At 42.4% G+C, this 13361-nt stretch overlaps 1 protein-coding gene across 1 annotated transcript; it reads right to left on the bottom strand.

Moving 5' to 3' along the window:
- Positions 1-3805: 3805 nt before the first annotated feature.
- On the bottom strand, positions 3806-7912 carry ZNF165 (zinc finger protein 165). The gene is made up of 3 exons (XM_033216488.1): positions 7502-7912; positions 7083-7221; positions 3806-4803 (listed from the first exon to the last, which is right to left on the bottom strand). The coding sequence occupies exons 1-3, from the start codon at positions 7910-7912 to the stop codon at positions 3899-3901; spliced, it is 1455 nt and encodes a 484-aa protein (XP_033072379.1). The 3' UTR covers positions 3806-3898.
- Positions 7913-13361: the final 5449 nt, after the last annotated feature.

Here is a 13361-nt window from a genome sequence, read left to right as displayed (position 1 = left end):
GCTGGAACGTAGTACTTCAGGGGATGGACCTTCAGTCTGATTCAGCATGGTGTTATGTCTGAGATGCTCCTGATGCTGTTCAGCCTGGGTAACTGGCAGAGCTTTCAACTACTCCCTTTCTCTTGAGATGGATTGCAATGCTCACCTTGCTCATGAATGGCCTGGAATTCTGGATATTCCCATTTAAACTGTCTTTTCATTGGCTGGAAAGGAATAGTTGGTGGCTCCTGTGCTGCTTGATGATGATATTCTGAGTGCAGTCCCATTCCACATGCACTGGCTGCAACTTGGAAACAATTAGATATGGCTGGGCTTGTGAAAGACTCAATGAGGGAACCACAGTTAATATATTTAAAAAACATCTTAGAGAACACATTTCAGGGCATAGAATAGAGAAAGAATGCTGACACAGTCTTCTTCCACCCTTAAGAAGTAAGGAGCAACCAGAAAGGATGAGAGTGAGAAACACAGAGAAGGGAGTGGAGATTGAACTCTGCAACCTTGCTTCCCTGGGTGTGTGGCTGCTTCTTTCTCTGGCTAGGGTGTTCATGTGCCTTTTAATCACACCTGACACTCTGTTTCATCAAGCTCTCTTTCCAAATCCTCCGCCATGATCACCACATCCTCTTTGTTCTCCGGCTGATGCTCTAACATCTGGGCTTGGAGCTCCTCTGGCAGGATAGTCAAGAACTGCTCCAGCACCAGCAATTCCAGGATCTGTTCTTGGGTGCGGGTCTCTGGCCTCAGCCACTGATGGCAAAGTTCCCAGAAACAGCTCAAAGCCTCACAGGGTCCAGGTGTCTCCTGGTAGCAGAAATGCCTAACGTTCTGATGAGCTACCTCCTGGTTGCTGGAGTTCTTCCATATGAAGTAGCCCATATCTTGGCCCCAAGTGTAGTCCTATGCTTTAACTGTCAGGCGACTTTTCTATTCCCTTTGAGATTTAATAGTCAAGGCTGCAGCTGTTATGGGCTGTAATAGTTCACGTAAAGTCTTATTTTGCAGGTTGGGGTATATGGAAGTCTGCTTTAAGGAGGCTGTCCTTGGGCAAGTTTCTTTTGGGTCACTCCCAAGGCAAAATAAATCATTACTAACTTGCAGAAATGAAAAGGTTGCTAAGAACATTTATTTTTTTTTTAAGATTAAAGACATCTAGTCATCTTGAAGCTCATTGATTGAATCACTAATTCAAAAGGAAAATGGACAATTCGGGTGAATTTTATCATGTGCGACAGAAAGCACAAACTAGGTAAGACAGACATACAATTAATAATATGATTTGAAAATTGCAGATACGAGGATGAAATCACTTTTGTCAGACCCAGGTAAAATACGGCTGGGAAGGCATGAAGGAGAAGAGGCTCATGCTTACATGTTTGAGATAATAACTGTTTCCAAGGACTTTCTAAACACTGCACAAGAAACCCTTTCATTTCCTCCATGCATCTCCTGCTTTGACAAGGTTTATCAGTAGACATTCCTTACCACTGCTGTAATTCAGATACGATGTTCTGGAAAGAACACGTGCCCAATTATGGGATCTCCACCATGAATTGACAACTCCAGCTTTGAGCCTCTGAAACCAGTGAACACGACCTCTAAGCAGCTTATATGAACCTCTCTTTTTGCTAATAAAAACTTGCCTTTACCCTTCCCTCACTGAATGCATTAGTGGCTTGCCATTCTGTGCATTCTAGGTTATAATCTTCATTTCTCATTTGTGAGTCAACTTTTTTTAAGTTTAACAATGGAAACAATGTGAAGCTTGACTACAAATATTATAAAATTAAGACACCAAAGCAAGCATACTAGTGTGTCTCACTACAAATACATCTACATATAACACTTCTGATCATTAGAAAATGATCCAATTGTGTTTAGAGGTTCAATGACAGCATAAATAGATTTAAGTGTGATTATACACCTCATTTCTCCCACAGGGCTCCTCTACTAATGCCTCTGGGAGCTTCATACTGCCAGCGCCAGGAGGGGAGAGGAGAAGAAAGGAAGTCTTCTCTCCATGCCCTCCTGGGGCCCATCTTGGTGTTGTGTGTGGTGGAGGGGGGACGAATCTGGGGTCTCAGTCGCAGCCTCCTCTTGCAGCTGCCACTTTCATCCCCGAAATCCTGTTCGTAACAACCAACAGGAACCCTGAGAAAAGTTAGAGGTGTGAAGTCCGCACATAACCCTGGGCCACAAACTTGGTCCCGGACGCCACAGTACACTCACTCACCCGGGACACACATCCTGGCCGGAAGATGGGCGTGTACCGGGGCTCCTGCTGCTTCTGGCCCCTCTAGGAAGAGGCTCTCCGTGGTGGTCTCGCGCGCCCCGTACCGGGAGGGAGCCGCCGCGGAGTTTAAGGGTGCAGTCGGCTCCTAGCCTAGCGGGTGGCAGCTCCCTCCATGATTTTGAAATGTTGATGGATTAACCTTCTAGAAGGGTGCTACGTCTCCCTCTTTCTCCCGCCACCAACTTTAGAGTTGTGGTGTACAAGCGCTATCTTTTCTGATGTTATATTCCATAGGAATATTTTCAGTGACATAATCAAGTTTAAGCGTTAAGAACTAGGGCCCTGGAATAAAATGTGCGTGAAAATCTTGGTTCTACCACTTACTATGTGATCTTTAGCAAGACAGTTAACTTCATTACTGCTGAGTTTTCTCATCTATAAAATGTGAAAAATAGTAACCGTTACAGAATGAGGTAGGACATACTAGCATAGTACCTGTAAAAAACTGTGGGCTCAACATTACCTTAAAAAACAAACCAAATATTGTGTTACTTAGATCCCGTCAGGACATTTTTAACGTCATTGAAAGTAAATGCTATCTCTTACAAAGCCTCTTAGTGGGAGATTTTGTACATTTCACATGATCATACATCTAATATCAAGCTCCTGTTTACATTTTATAATGTAAAAACCTTACATACTATGGAATGTTTCAGATTTAAATCATTCCTCCCTACCCTCTTTCATATATTATCGCTCTACACTCTCTTCTCAGTCTTTTCTGTAGACAGCAGCCAGCAGCAATGAAATAACATTTCAGGACCATTATTTCCAGTACTAACTTCCTCAGTAATCTACCACAACTGCCAGTAGCCAGAGAATCCTATCACTTTCTGTCAGGAGAGCTCCCTGTAGTCCCTATCAACCTACCCCAGAAAGGTGCCAAAAACCAGTAAAACCCAGGTTATCCTGTGTCTATCCTCCAACTTCTGAGGTTTAGTTCAATTTGAACACATTTTCTCACTCCTAACCCAATTCTATTCTCTTCCTATCTTACTTAAATATCTGGATTCTGGCCTCTTCCCTGGGGTGCTCTTCTGCTTTTTTACTTCCTGGTATGACCTCTGGACACAGATTTTGGCCTCATATAGGAATGCCACCATTACATATGTCCTTATTTGACATGACTCTCTAACTTAACATGAGCATCTAACTTAGTTTTGTGGTCTTCAGTTTTTAAAGGGATGCTCTGAAAACACTGTTCTGCAGTGCACTGTGCAAGCTATTTCACTCCTGGGTTTAGCTGACCTCTTTTTGTGCAAAACTAACTAGGAAAATAAACTAGGACTGATTATCAGTCTCTTTACCTAAATCTTTATTTTCTTCCCACATTGTAATCATGCTTGTTTCCCCAGTCTCTATTTCTTTATATTGCACTGCCATAGACTACCCTATTTATTAGGCCCCCTAAATGTAGCTCTTTTGGTTTGACTTTAGTAGTCAATGAAAGAAGGGGTACATCATCAGTCTCACAGAAAGCACACACACACAGATGAAGACCAGACACTGGTCTTTCAGTCTTTCATCTTGCCCAATATTTATTTTTTATTTAATATTTTTCATATTGTGTCATTTCCTCAGCATTTACATACAAATTTAAGTCACTTACATTAATAGGTTTTCCCTCATGTGAATTCTCTGGTGTTGACTAAGGTTTGAGCTCCGACTGAAGGCTCTTCCACACTCACTGCATTCATAGGGTTTTTCTCCAGTGTGAATTCTAAAGTGTCGAATAAGATGTGAGCTCACTCGGAAGGTTTTCCTACATTCACTACACTCATAGGGTTTCTCTCTGGTGTGAATTCTCTGATGCCGGATAAGATGTGAGTTCAGGTTGAATGCTCTCCCACATTCTTTGCACCCAAAGGGTCTTTCCCCAGTGTGAATTCGCCGATGTCTAGTAAGATCTGAGCTCTCTGCAAAGCTTTTCCTACATTCATTACATTCATAGCGTCTCTCTCCAGTGTGGATTCTCTGATGCCTAGCAAGTTTTGAGCTGTGCCTGAAAGCTTTCCCACATTCATTACACTGATGAGTTTTATCTGCACTGAAAACTGCTGCATGTTTAGCAAGTTTTGGACTCTTGAAAGATTTTCCATATTGGTGAATTTTTTCTCCAGCATAAATTCTTTGAGGGTTAATAAAATCTGAGTTCCATTTGAAGCTCTGGTCACAGGTACCATGTTTACAAGATTTCTGATGTGTGAATTCATTTGAGTTCAGATTTAATCTCTCACATCCATCATGGCTTATTATTTCACCTCTGACTGTATTTTTGTGGGCGAGGATTTTACCAAAACCTTCATCCTGGGCAGATGACAGTCTCTGAGACTCCCCTGATTCTTTTTCCCATTGCCTGTTTACCCTGCCTGCAGACTTACAGATGTCTTGAGATTCACCAGATGCTTCTGATATGTATCCTGAGATTCTTCCAGATGTAATTCTCTGTGATTCAATTTTTTCAAAAATTTCCAGCTTTGGCATGGATCTACTGTTTTCACTCTCATTATCTAAAATAAAAAAGAAAGAGGTAAATATCACCTGTTTGCTGCACTAGAAGAAAGAAAATTTTGCAGCATGCTCAAGATAGTTACATATTGATATGCCCACTTTAATATATGATCTTTCATATAAGAGGAATGATAGAAGGAAAGAGGATGACAGGAATGAAAGAAACATTGGTAAGAACAAGTAATGCCTGCAGTGGTTGGCAGAGAGAGGAATCAGACATGTGAAGCATATATATTAGAAAAGACTGGGAGGAGGATTGCCATCAGCAAGAACTCAAGAGATAGGGGGAGACAGAGTAAGGAGAAGGAACTCTACAATGTTGACTGAAGGGGATCTTGGGAACCTTGGATCTATGATACATTTCTAGAGGGAAAATGGAGGCACTACCTCAAAGAAAGCAGATGAGAACACAAGAAAAGTAAAGCTATAAGTTACTCTGAAGTATGTGTGAGAAAACTTCCATCCAACTATCGTCTATTTCTTCCTCATATTCCATGGTTAATCAGTCTTCTAAATCCTGTCATCTCTGTCCGCTAAGTGTCCCTTGTATAAATCCCTTCCTTTACATTTCTGCTACCATTGCTATAGCCTTCAACCTCACCATTTCCTATCTAGACTGTAACTGCCTCCTTGCTGTTTTGACTGCACTTTTCTTCTTCCTAGTTATCCTAAAGATCCTTACTAGACTAATGGTCATTAAACACTGTCATCCTTACATACTCTACTCAAAAACCTTGAATCTCTCTCTCTCTCTCTCTCTTTTTTGTTACAAGACTAAACTCCCCAGCCTGGTTTCCAAGATCCATTTATGATCTAGTCTTCACAAATCCCACCTTGTAGCTCACAACTCTATACCATGCTGGAGTTGAACTGCCCTTCTTTGTTATAAGGTATCCTTTGTCTACAATATGCTAGGGCAGGAAAGAGGGAGTGCTGTTCGTGGGGTGAAGGAAATTTACAATTTTATATAGGATAGATGGAGATGTTTCCAGAACAAACCTGAAGGCAGAATGTGTAGAAATTTATTAAAAATTAATGGTGGCTGGGTGCGGTGGCTCATGTCTGTAATCCCAGTACTCTGTAAGGCTGAGGCAGGTGGATCACGAGGTCAGGAGTTTGAGACCAGCCTGGCCAACATGGTGAAACCCCGTCTCTACTAAAAATACCAAAATTAGCCAGGCTTGGTGGCAGGCACATGTAATCCCAGCTACTCGGGAGGCTGAGGCAGGAGAATTGCTTGAACCCAGGAAACAGAGGTTGCAGTAAGCCGAGATCACGCCACTGCACTCCAGCCTGGGTGACAGAGCAAGATTCCGTCTCAGAAAAAAACAAAACAAAACAAAACAAACAAACAAACAAACAAACAGTAAGTTATTCTTGGGTTTACTATAGGGACCATTCACACCTTAAGTGATACTGTATCTATGAATCTTTTAAATAGATGAGTTTTAGAACAGAGATGCGTAGTCTATGGAAGTAGTCTCTAGAAGTATAGCTAACTTCCTATAAAAGTGTAAAAGAGCTTTATAAGACCAAGAGCATAAGAGGAAAAATATGGACCACGGTCTATGTTACTTGTGAATTATATACTATTTCTCAGTATATCATCGTGTATCTGTTTCTCTTGATCATTATATGTACTTCTCTATGAACATGTTTTGCTTCTGCCCATGTATTTCTTTTTCTTTTGCTTCTTTTGTCTTTTTATGATATTTTCTCACTCATTCACTTTTATTTCTTTTAATTTGGTCATATCATAAAAATGTTCTGTGTTTTGGAAATATTCTGGATAAGGAACAAAATTATCTTTTCCCCCACAATTGGCCAAAGACTCACAGGAAAACAAGTTCTCTCTTTTCATTTTTTTTTTTCTTTTTGAGATGGAGTCTCGCTCTGTCACCGAGGCTGGAGTGCGGTGGCGCGATCTTGGCTCACTGCAAGCTCCTCCTCCTGGGTTCACACCATTCTCCTGCCTCAGCCTCCCGAGTAGCTGGGACTACAGGTGCCTGCCACCATGCCCAGCTAATTTTTTAGTACAGACGGGATTTCACCATGTTAGCCAGGATGGTCTCAATCTCCTGACTTCATGATCTGCCTGCCTCGGCCTCCCAAAGTGCTAGGATTATAGGCATGAGTCACCGCACCTGGCCACAAGTTCTCTCTTTTCATTGGGTAATAAAGGAAAGGACCACCTACAGTTACCAAGACTAGTTTGTGAAGGGAGATTCATTCTCTTGTTTCTTTAGTGATGTGCACTGTATGGCATTCTGCCCCTTACCACAGTCCCATAGGAGCTGGGGTTCTGATGAATCAAAATGGGCCTTGGTTTCCACTGGCTGTAACTGGACACCAAGTGCTGGTCCAGGTGGTGACACTTTTTTCCTGAATATTTCTTGTCCATGTTCATGGGCTTGAACCTGAGAAAAATAAAGTACATTTGGACTTATAAAAGAATCCCTGTGTTAAACATCTTCTAACAACGAAGAGAAACTCCCATAGGAATACAAAACTGGGGAAGGAAGAATCGAGTCTGAGTCATTTGTAAAATGTCACGTGGAATCAAACAGACAGGAAAGGAGACATAAATGCACATTCAACCAATAGCTCCTGCAAGCTAGATATGCAATCTCAGGCCTCTCCTCCCATTGTGGGACTTTATCCATTATGGAGGTGTTAGATCTCCCATCCCGTATGTACCTGGAGTACTGCTTTATCAGTGCCTCTTTCCAAATCTTCCACTATGGTCACTGCCTCCTCTCCACTCTCTGGGTAATGTTCATGCACCCAGGCCTGCAAACCTCCTGGCAGGCTGGTCAGGAACTGCTCCAGCACCAGCAGTTCCAGAATCTGTTCCTTGGTATGGATCTCCGGCTTCAACCACTGACAACAGAGCTCCCGGAGCTGGCTCAGTGCCTCACGAGGTCCAGGAGAATCCTGGTAGCAGAACTGCCTAAAAAGCTGCCTGCAGAGCTCCTGCTTAAGAAGTTCACTTCTCTGTAAGCAAGCGTCCTGCCTGTGGATAAATTCTTCCTCTTCTATCTTCACTATCAAAAGTCCTTCATCCTCTGGAGAGTTCTGGGCTGCAGCTTTCTTTGATTCCGTAGCCATATGTGGAAAGAATATATTATCAGAACTGCTTTGGAAAGGGTCTGCTTTAGTTTCAAGAGTCCTCCTGAGGGATCAAAAATTACTATTACTGTCTAAGAAGATGAAAGACCACGTAATAAAAATCATCATTCTCCATTACACAAAAATTTACTGGGCATTTATTATATGCAAAAGCACTGACATACTTGGTTTGTAGAATACAACTGTTATGATTTCTGCTTCAAGATAGCTTAACGTTTAAATTTAAAAATAAGAATTTAAATTAGAAACAATAAACTTAAATGTAATACTAAATATTAACAAAGTACATGTTATTAAATTTTAAAAGTCACAGAGAAAATAAGGATGAAAAAGAAAAATGATAGAAGTGCTTCATAAAATAGGAGATGGGAAAAATATAGATGGTTGCAGTTGTCAAGGGAAGCTTAATGAAAAAATGAAATTCTGAAGAACAGAAAAGATTTGACTGGGATGTGGGAGAGAAAGAAATAGGAAATTACAAACAGAGAAACAGTCTGAACAATTGGGTAAGGGTAGGAATACAGAAGTGGGAAAGCAAAACGTTTAGTAGGTTTGTATAAGAAAATTATCGAGGCAAAGCTTGGAGATGTCACTGTAGAAAACAACAAATGTCAAGTTCATGAATTTGGAGTTTATCTTTTAGGCACTAAGGAGTCATTGAAGAGGAGTCAATTCTTCTGAGCAGAATGACCTGCTGAACACTGTAGAGATGAATATGTTCTTCATTTCTAGGGTGGGTAGTAATAGGAAAAGACAGAAGCCACTGTATTCATGAAAGTATGAGGTTCTTTTTTTGTTTGTTTGTTTTTTGAGAGGGAGTCTCACTCTGTCACCCAGGCTGGAGTGCAATGGCACAATCTCGGCTCACTGCAACCTCCGCCTCCCAGGTTCCAGTGATTCTCCTGCTTTAGCCTCCTGAGTAGCTAGGATTTCAGATGCACATCACCACACCTGGCTAATGTTTTTGTATTTTTGGTAGATATGGGGTTTCACCATGTTGGCCAAGCTGGTCTCAAACTCCTGACCTTGTGACCTGCCCACTGCCCACCTCGGCCTCCCAAAGTGCTGGGATTACAGGTGTGAGCCACCGTGCCAGGCCTGAGGTTCTTTTACTGAACATTTCACTAAGTTGACTACTGACTGATGAAATCACATACATTTTATTAAGAATCTTATCACAAGCAAAGTGTTGGGCTATAAGTTGTATAGCAATGGTTTACAAGAAAGTCTGAATATGACACTGGGCTTGCTGCCTAATCATCATATGGGATCTTTGGTAGAAACAGGTTCTTAGACCCTACCTCTGGAGATGCTGACTTGGGCCCTGCTCCTAGAGATGGTAACTTGGTCAGTATGGCATATGCCTGGAAAATCTGTATTCTAATATACAGCTTAATGGATTAAACAAGAAGTGTTTGAGTTTGTGAACTAGTTGGGAAGAAATGATAAAACATGGAAATAAAAGATTTAAATGAGAAAACATTTAACATGACATATACATTGCACATGTTTGTTAAATGTTGAATATAGAAGTATAAAATGAATTTATGGTGGAGATGCTGAATGTTCTAACTGTCCTGCGGTGGGAAGAGACTGTGAAAGGTAGAAGGTATTTCCCAGAGGTGGTGGGTGTTAGAAATAAATTTTTGGTGCGGCAAAAGAAACAGCACTCAAACATGAATTTTCTCATCAAGGCAACTTGGCTTCTATAGAAAGGTGTGTCTCACAGATGGAGCAATGGCGAGAGCACACCTGAACAAGGGAGAGGAAGGGGTTCTTATCACTGACGCAGGTAGCCCTTACTGCTGTGTCGTTCCCCTATTGGCTAGGGTTAGACTGCACAGTCTAAGCTAATTCCGATTGGCTATGTTAAAGAGAGCAGGGGTATGAACCAGAGTGGTGGGGTGAGCACTTTCAGCAGGAAGGACAGTTATGGAACGGGTAACTAAGGTGATGCAGGTCAGAGCAGGTGACCAGGGGTGACTCAGGTCAGAGCAGGTGACCAGGGGAATAGATGTGAACTACTGATTAGAACTGGTGGAAAAGGTTGTTTACTGAAACTAGGGGCAAGGAGACGAGGTTAAACTTTAAAATGGAGAGCAAAGAACTGAACATACTGACATAATAATTCTTTGAAGATAAATTTAGAACTCACTGTATTTAACATAGGGCTTAAACTGGTCAATAAAGGATGAGAAAGATTCAGAAAGGAAAGGACAGGAACAGAGTTGAGGAAGTGGGAATAAGCAGCAGGTTGATGGTGAGATCAGCTTACAGGGTGTGGTGGCTGGAGTGACTAAGAATTCTACTGCCTCTGTTAAGAAACTGCTCAACTCTAGTCTGAGTTCTTACAATTCCTAACACATACATATATGAATATATAAGTCCTTGTATTATTTTTAGTTGTTTGGCTGTTTTTTTCATCAACTGATTGCTGTTCCATGAGGTTAAGGACCATGCATTCTTAAGTGTTCTTAAGGCTTCATATTTGTTGATTGAATGAAAGGAAAAATTTGGAAAGTTTCAGATGACTTCTGTTTTTGGATGATCTGTATTTAAGATGATAATAAGACATCTACTTGGAAAAATATTTCCAACAGAAACAATGATATTTCAATAATGGAAAAGAACTTGGAATGGGAAGACAGATTTTGACAAGTGTTGGGAACAGGCCCCCAAATCTGGCCATAAACTGGCCCCAAAACTGGCCATAAACAAAATCTCTGCAGCACTGTGACATGCTTGTGATGGCCTTGATGCCCTCGCTGGAAGGTGTTTACTGGAATGAGGGCAAGGAACACATGGCCCACCCAGAGTGGTAAATGGCTTAAGGAGTTCTTAAACTGTGCACAAACAATAGCATGAGCGATCTGTGCCTTAAGGACATATTCATGCTGCAGATAACTAGCCAGAGCCCATCCCTTTATTTAGGCCCATCCCTTTATTTCCCATAAGGAATCCTTTTTTTTTAAATGCTACTAATATTTAGATGAATTTATTTCTTTTATGCATATATCTATACATTTTTAAACATATAGAGATTAAATTCAATGTGCATTTACTTAACATTTGCAAGAAATTAACTTTATATGAATATTTAATATATATTCATTAACATACTTTTAGTAAATCTTATGACTGGCGTGCTGTCAATAAACGTGGGTAAATCTCTGTTCAAGGCTCTCAGCTCCGGAGGCTGTAAGACCCCTGATTTCCCACTTCACATTCTATATTTCTGTGGTGTGTCTTTAATTTCTCTAGCGCCTGGGTTAGGGTCTCTACGACCGAGTTGGTCTCCGCAGACAAGATTCATGAAAAGGGTAGTTGAAGATATCTATCAGTATTAATTCTCCAAGAGTATGAAATAAATATCACAGGTTCAGACTGAACCTTGGAAAACAAACAGTTTGAGTGAGTATAAGAACAAAATTTATCAATGATAAAAAAAAGTTGGGGGGGGGGTTAGTTCCATGGTATATTAACCAGAGAGTCTCAATCCCTTATATTTTACTGGGCCATTCCTTTGATGTTTCTTGTTATGTTTCCTAGATGCCCTAACTAAGTAGTGTCCTAATGCTTATTGAGCATGATCTCATTTACCATAGTAAGATGGGTATAAAGTAGGCCCATATAATCCGAATGAAACTTCAATTATGCTAAGCAGCTGGTTCTACGAAGTTATCTCAGCCGATAGTCCTATCTCCAGGTGTTTTATCATTTCTCATCCATTTAAAACCTAGTCCCCCTAAAGTTAGTAGCTTTAATAAATATTTATTGAGCATCTAGTGCCTTATAATACTGTGTTAGGAGGACTTACAAAAATGGGTAAGCAGAAGTGTAAACAAACGCTAGGACAACAGAGAGGAACGAGTAATTAATTATAAGAAAGGTGGAGGTTAAAGAGGAGGGCTCCTGATGGATGAACATGCCTTGATGGGTATATGGAGGAGGGGAAGACGGGTGAGAGTTTTGTTGGTGGAGGAGGAGAGAGTCAGGGGAAATCCGGTAGAGACCACAAAGCGGAACAGAGGCTTCAAGGGGCATGCTGGTAAAGGCTCCCATAGTACCTTGTGTTTCTCAAGGGTAGGAGGTCAGTGTTGGTTTCACTGCATCCTCGGTACACAGTAAATACTATTTACCGTGTCGATAAATTTCAGGACAAGCCAGGGTTGTCCCCAAGTGTCCTACAAAAGGGCAGTTACTCTTCCCAAGGGAAGCAGGGGACTGGGGATGGTCGTCACAGCAGTTTCTTTTGGCAGACAATGACAGATCCGAGACATTTGACACCCCTCCCCGTTCCACCTGGCTGGAATGGGCGACTCCTCTTACCAGTGACCCCAAATTCAGGATCAGCAGGACAGCCCCCACCCCACGCCACCACGCCCTCTCAGCGCTCCACTATGACGTCACGCGCGGCGGAAGTAACTATGGAGACCGCCAAACCCTCACTAAATACGTAAGCGCGCCTGCCCTCCCAACGCCGAAGCTGGTTCCACCTTTCTCCGGGATTCCTCTGAGGTCCAAGGTCTAGTCACCCAGAGGCTGCTAATTTCAAAGGCAATATGAGAGGGACTGGATGTTTGGAGGGGGAAACGGGGCTGGACGTCTGGGTCCCCAAACCCGGACTCACCTCTCGGACGGGGCTGATTCCGATCGGACACTTCCGGTGGAAGGACTGAGCGGCACTACACTTCAAGGATTCCGTCCACAGGGACTTGTGAGTCTGCGCAGAAGACGGGATGCCTTTGGACTACGATTCCAAGAATCCTTCCTGGGTCGCTTCAGGCGCAGACTTTTCGCCAAAGTCCTGAAGCTCTCAGGGCTTGAAGGAGGAGGCGTCTTTTTTCTCCATTGTAGTAGTGTGTCTCGCTAAATAACAGAGGGGACTCTCGAAAAGAAAATGACGTTGGCCGGGCGCGGTGGCTCACGCCTGTAATCCCAGCACTTTGGGAGGCCGAGGCGGGCGTATCACGAGGTCAGAAGATCGAGACTATCTTGGCTTGCAGGGTGACACCCTGTATCTACTGAAAATACAAAAAAAAAAAAAAAAATTGCCAGGCGTGGTGGCACGCCCCTGTAGTCCCAGCTGCTTGGGAGGCTGAGGCAGGAGACTCGCTTGAACCCGGGAGGCGGGACTTGCAGTGAGCCGAGACCACGCCACTGCACTCCAGCTTGGGTGACAGAGTGAGACTGGGTCTCAGAAAAAGAAGAAGGAAAAAATATATATATATATATACACTCGAGCACAAATTTTCTCAGCAAAGCAACTTACTTCTATAGAAGGGTGCGTCTCACGGATAGAGCAATGGCTAGAGCACACCTGATCAAAGGAGGGGAAGGAGTTCTTATCCCTGGCGCAGGTAGTCCCTAGTGCTGTGTCGTTCCCGTGCTGGCTAGGGTTGGACCGCACAGTCTAAGTTAATTCCGA

This window comes from Trachypithecus francoisi, unplaced genomic scaffold (genome assembly GCF_009764315.1).
Source record: "Trachypithecus francoisi isolate TF-2019V2 unplaced genomic scaffold, Tfra_2.0 Lachesis_group10, whole genome shotgun sequence".
NCBI lineage: Eukaryota > Metazoa > Chordata > Mammalia > Primates > Cercopithecidae > Trachypithecus > Trachypithecus francoisi.
Note: the sequence above shows the minus strand (reverse complement) of the source record. Positions and strands in the feature narration are given on the sequence as shown.

Coding starts and splice junctions, on each gene's coding strand:
- ZNF165 (XM_033216488.1), bottom strand. CDS start 7,912: ATGGCTACGGAATCAAAGAAAGCTGCAGCCCAGAACTCTCCAGAGGAT. Junction 7,222..7,501: donor CTGATAAAGCAGTACTCCAG/GTACATACGGGA, acceptor TATTTTTCTCAG/GTTCAAGCCCATGAACATGG. Junction 4,804..7,082: donor CCAGCTCCTATGGGACTGTG/GTAAGGGGCAGA, acceptor TTTTTATTTTAG/ATAATGAGAGTGAAAACAGT.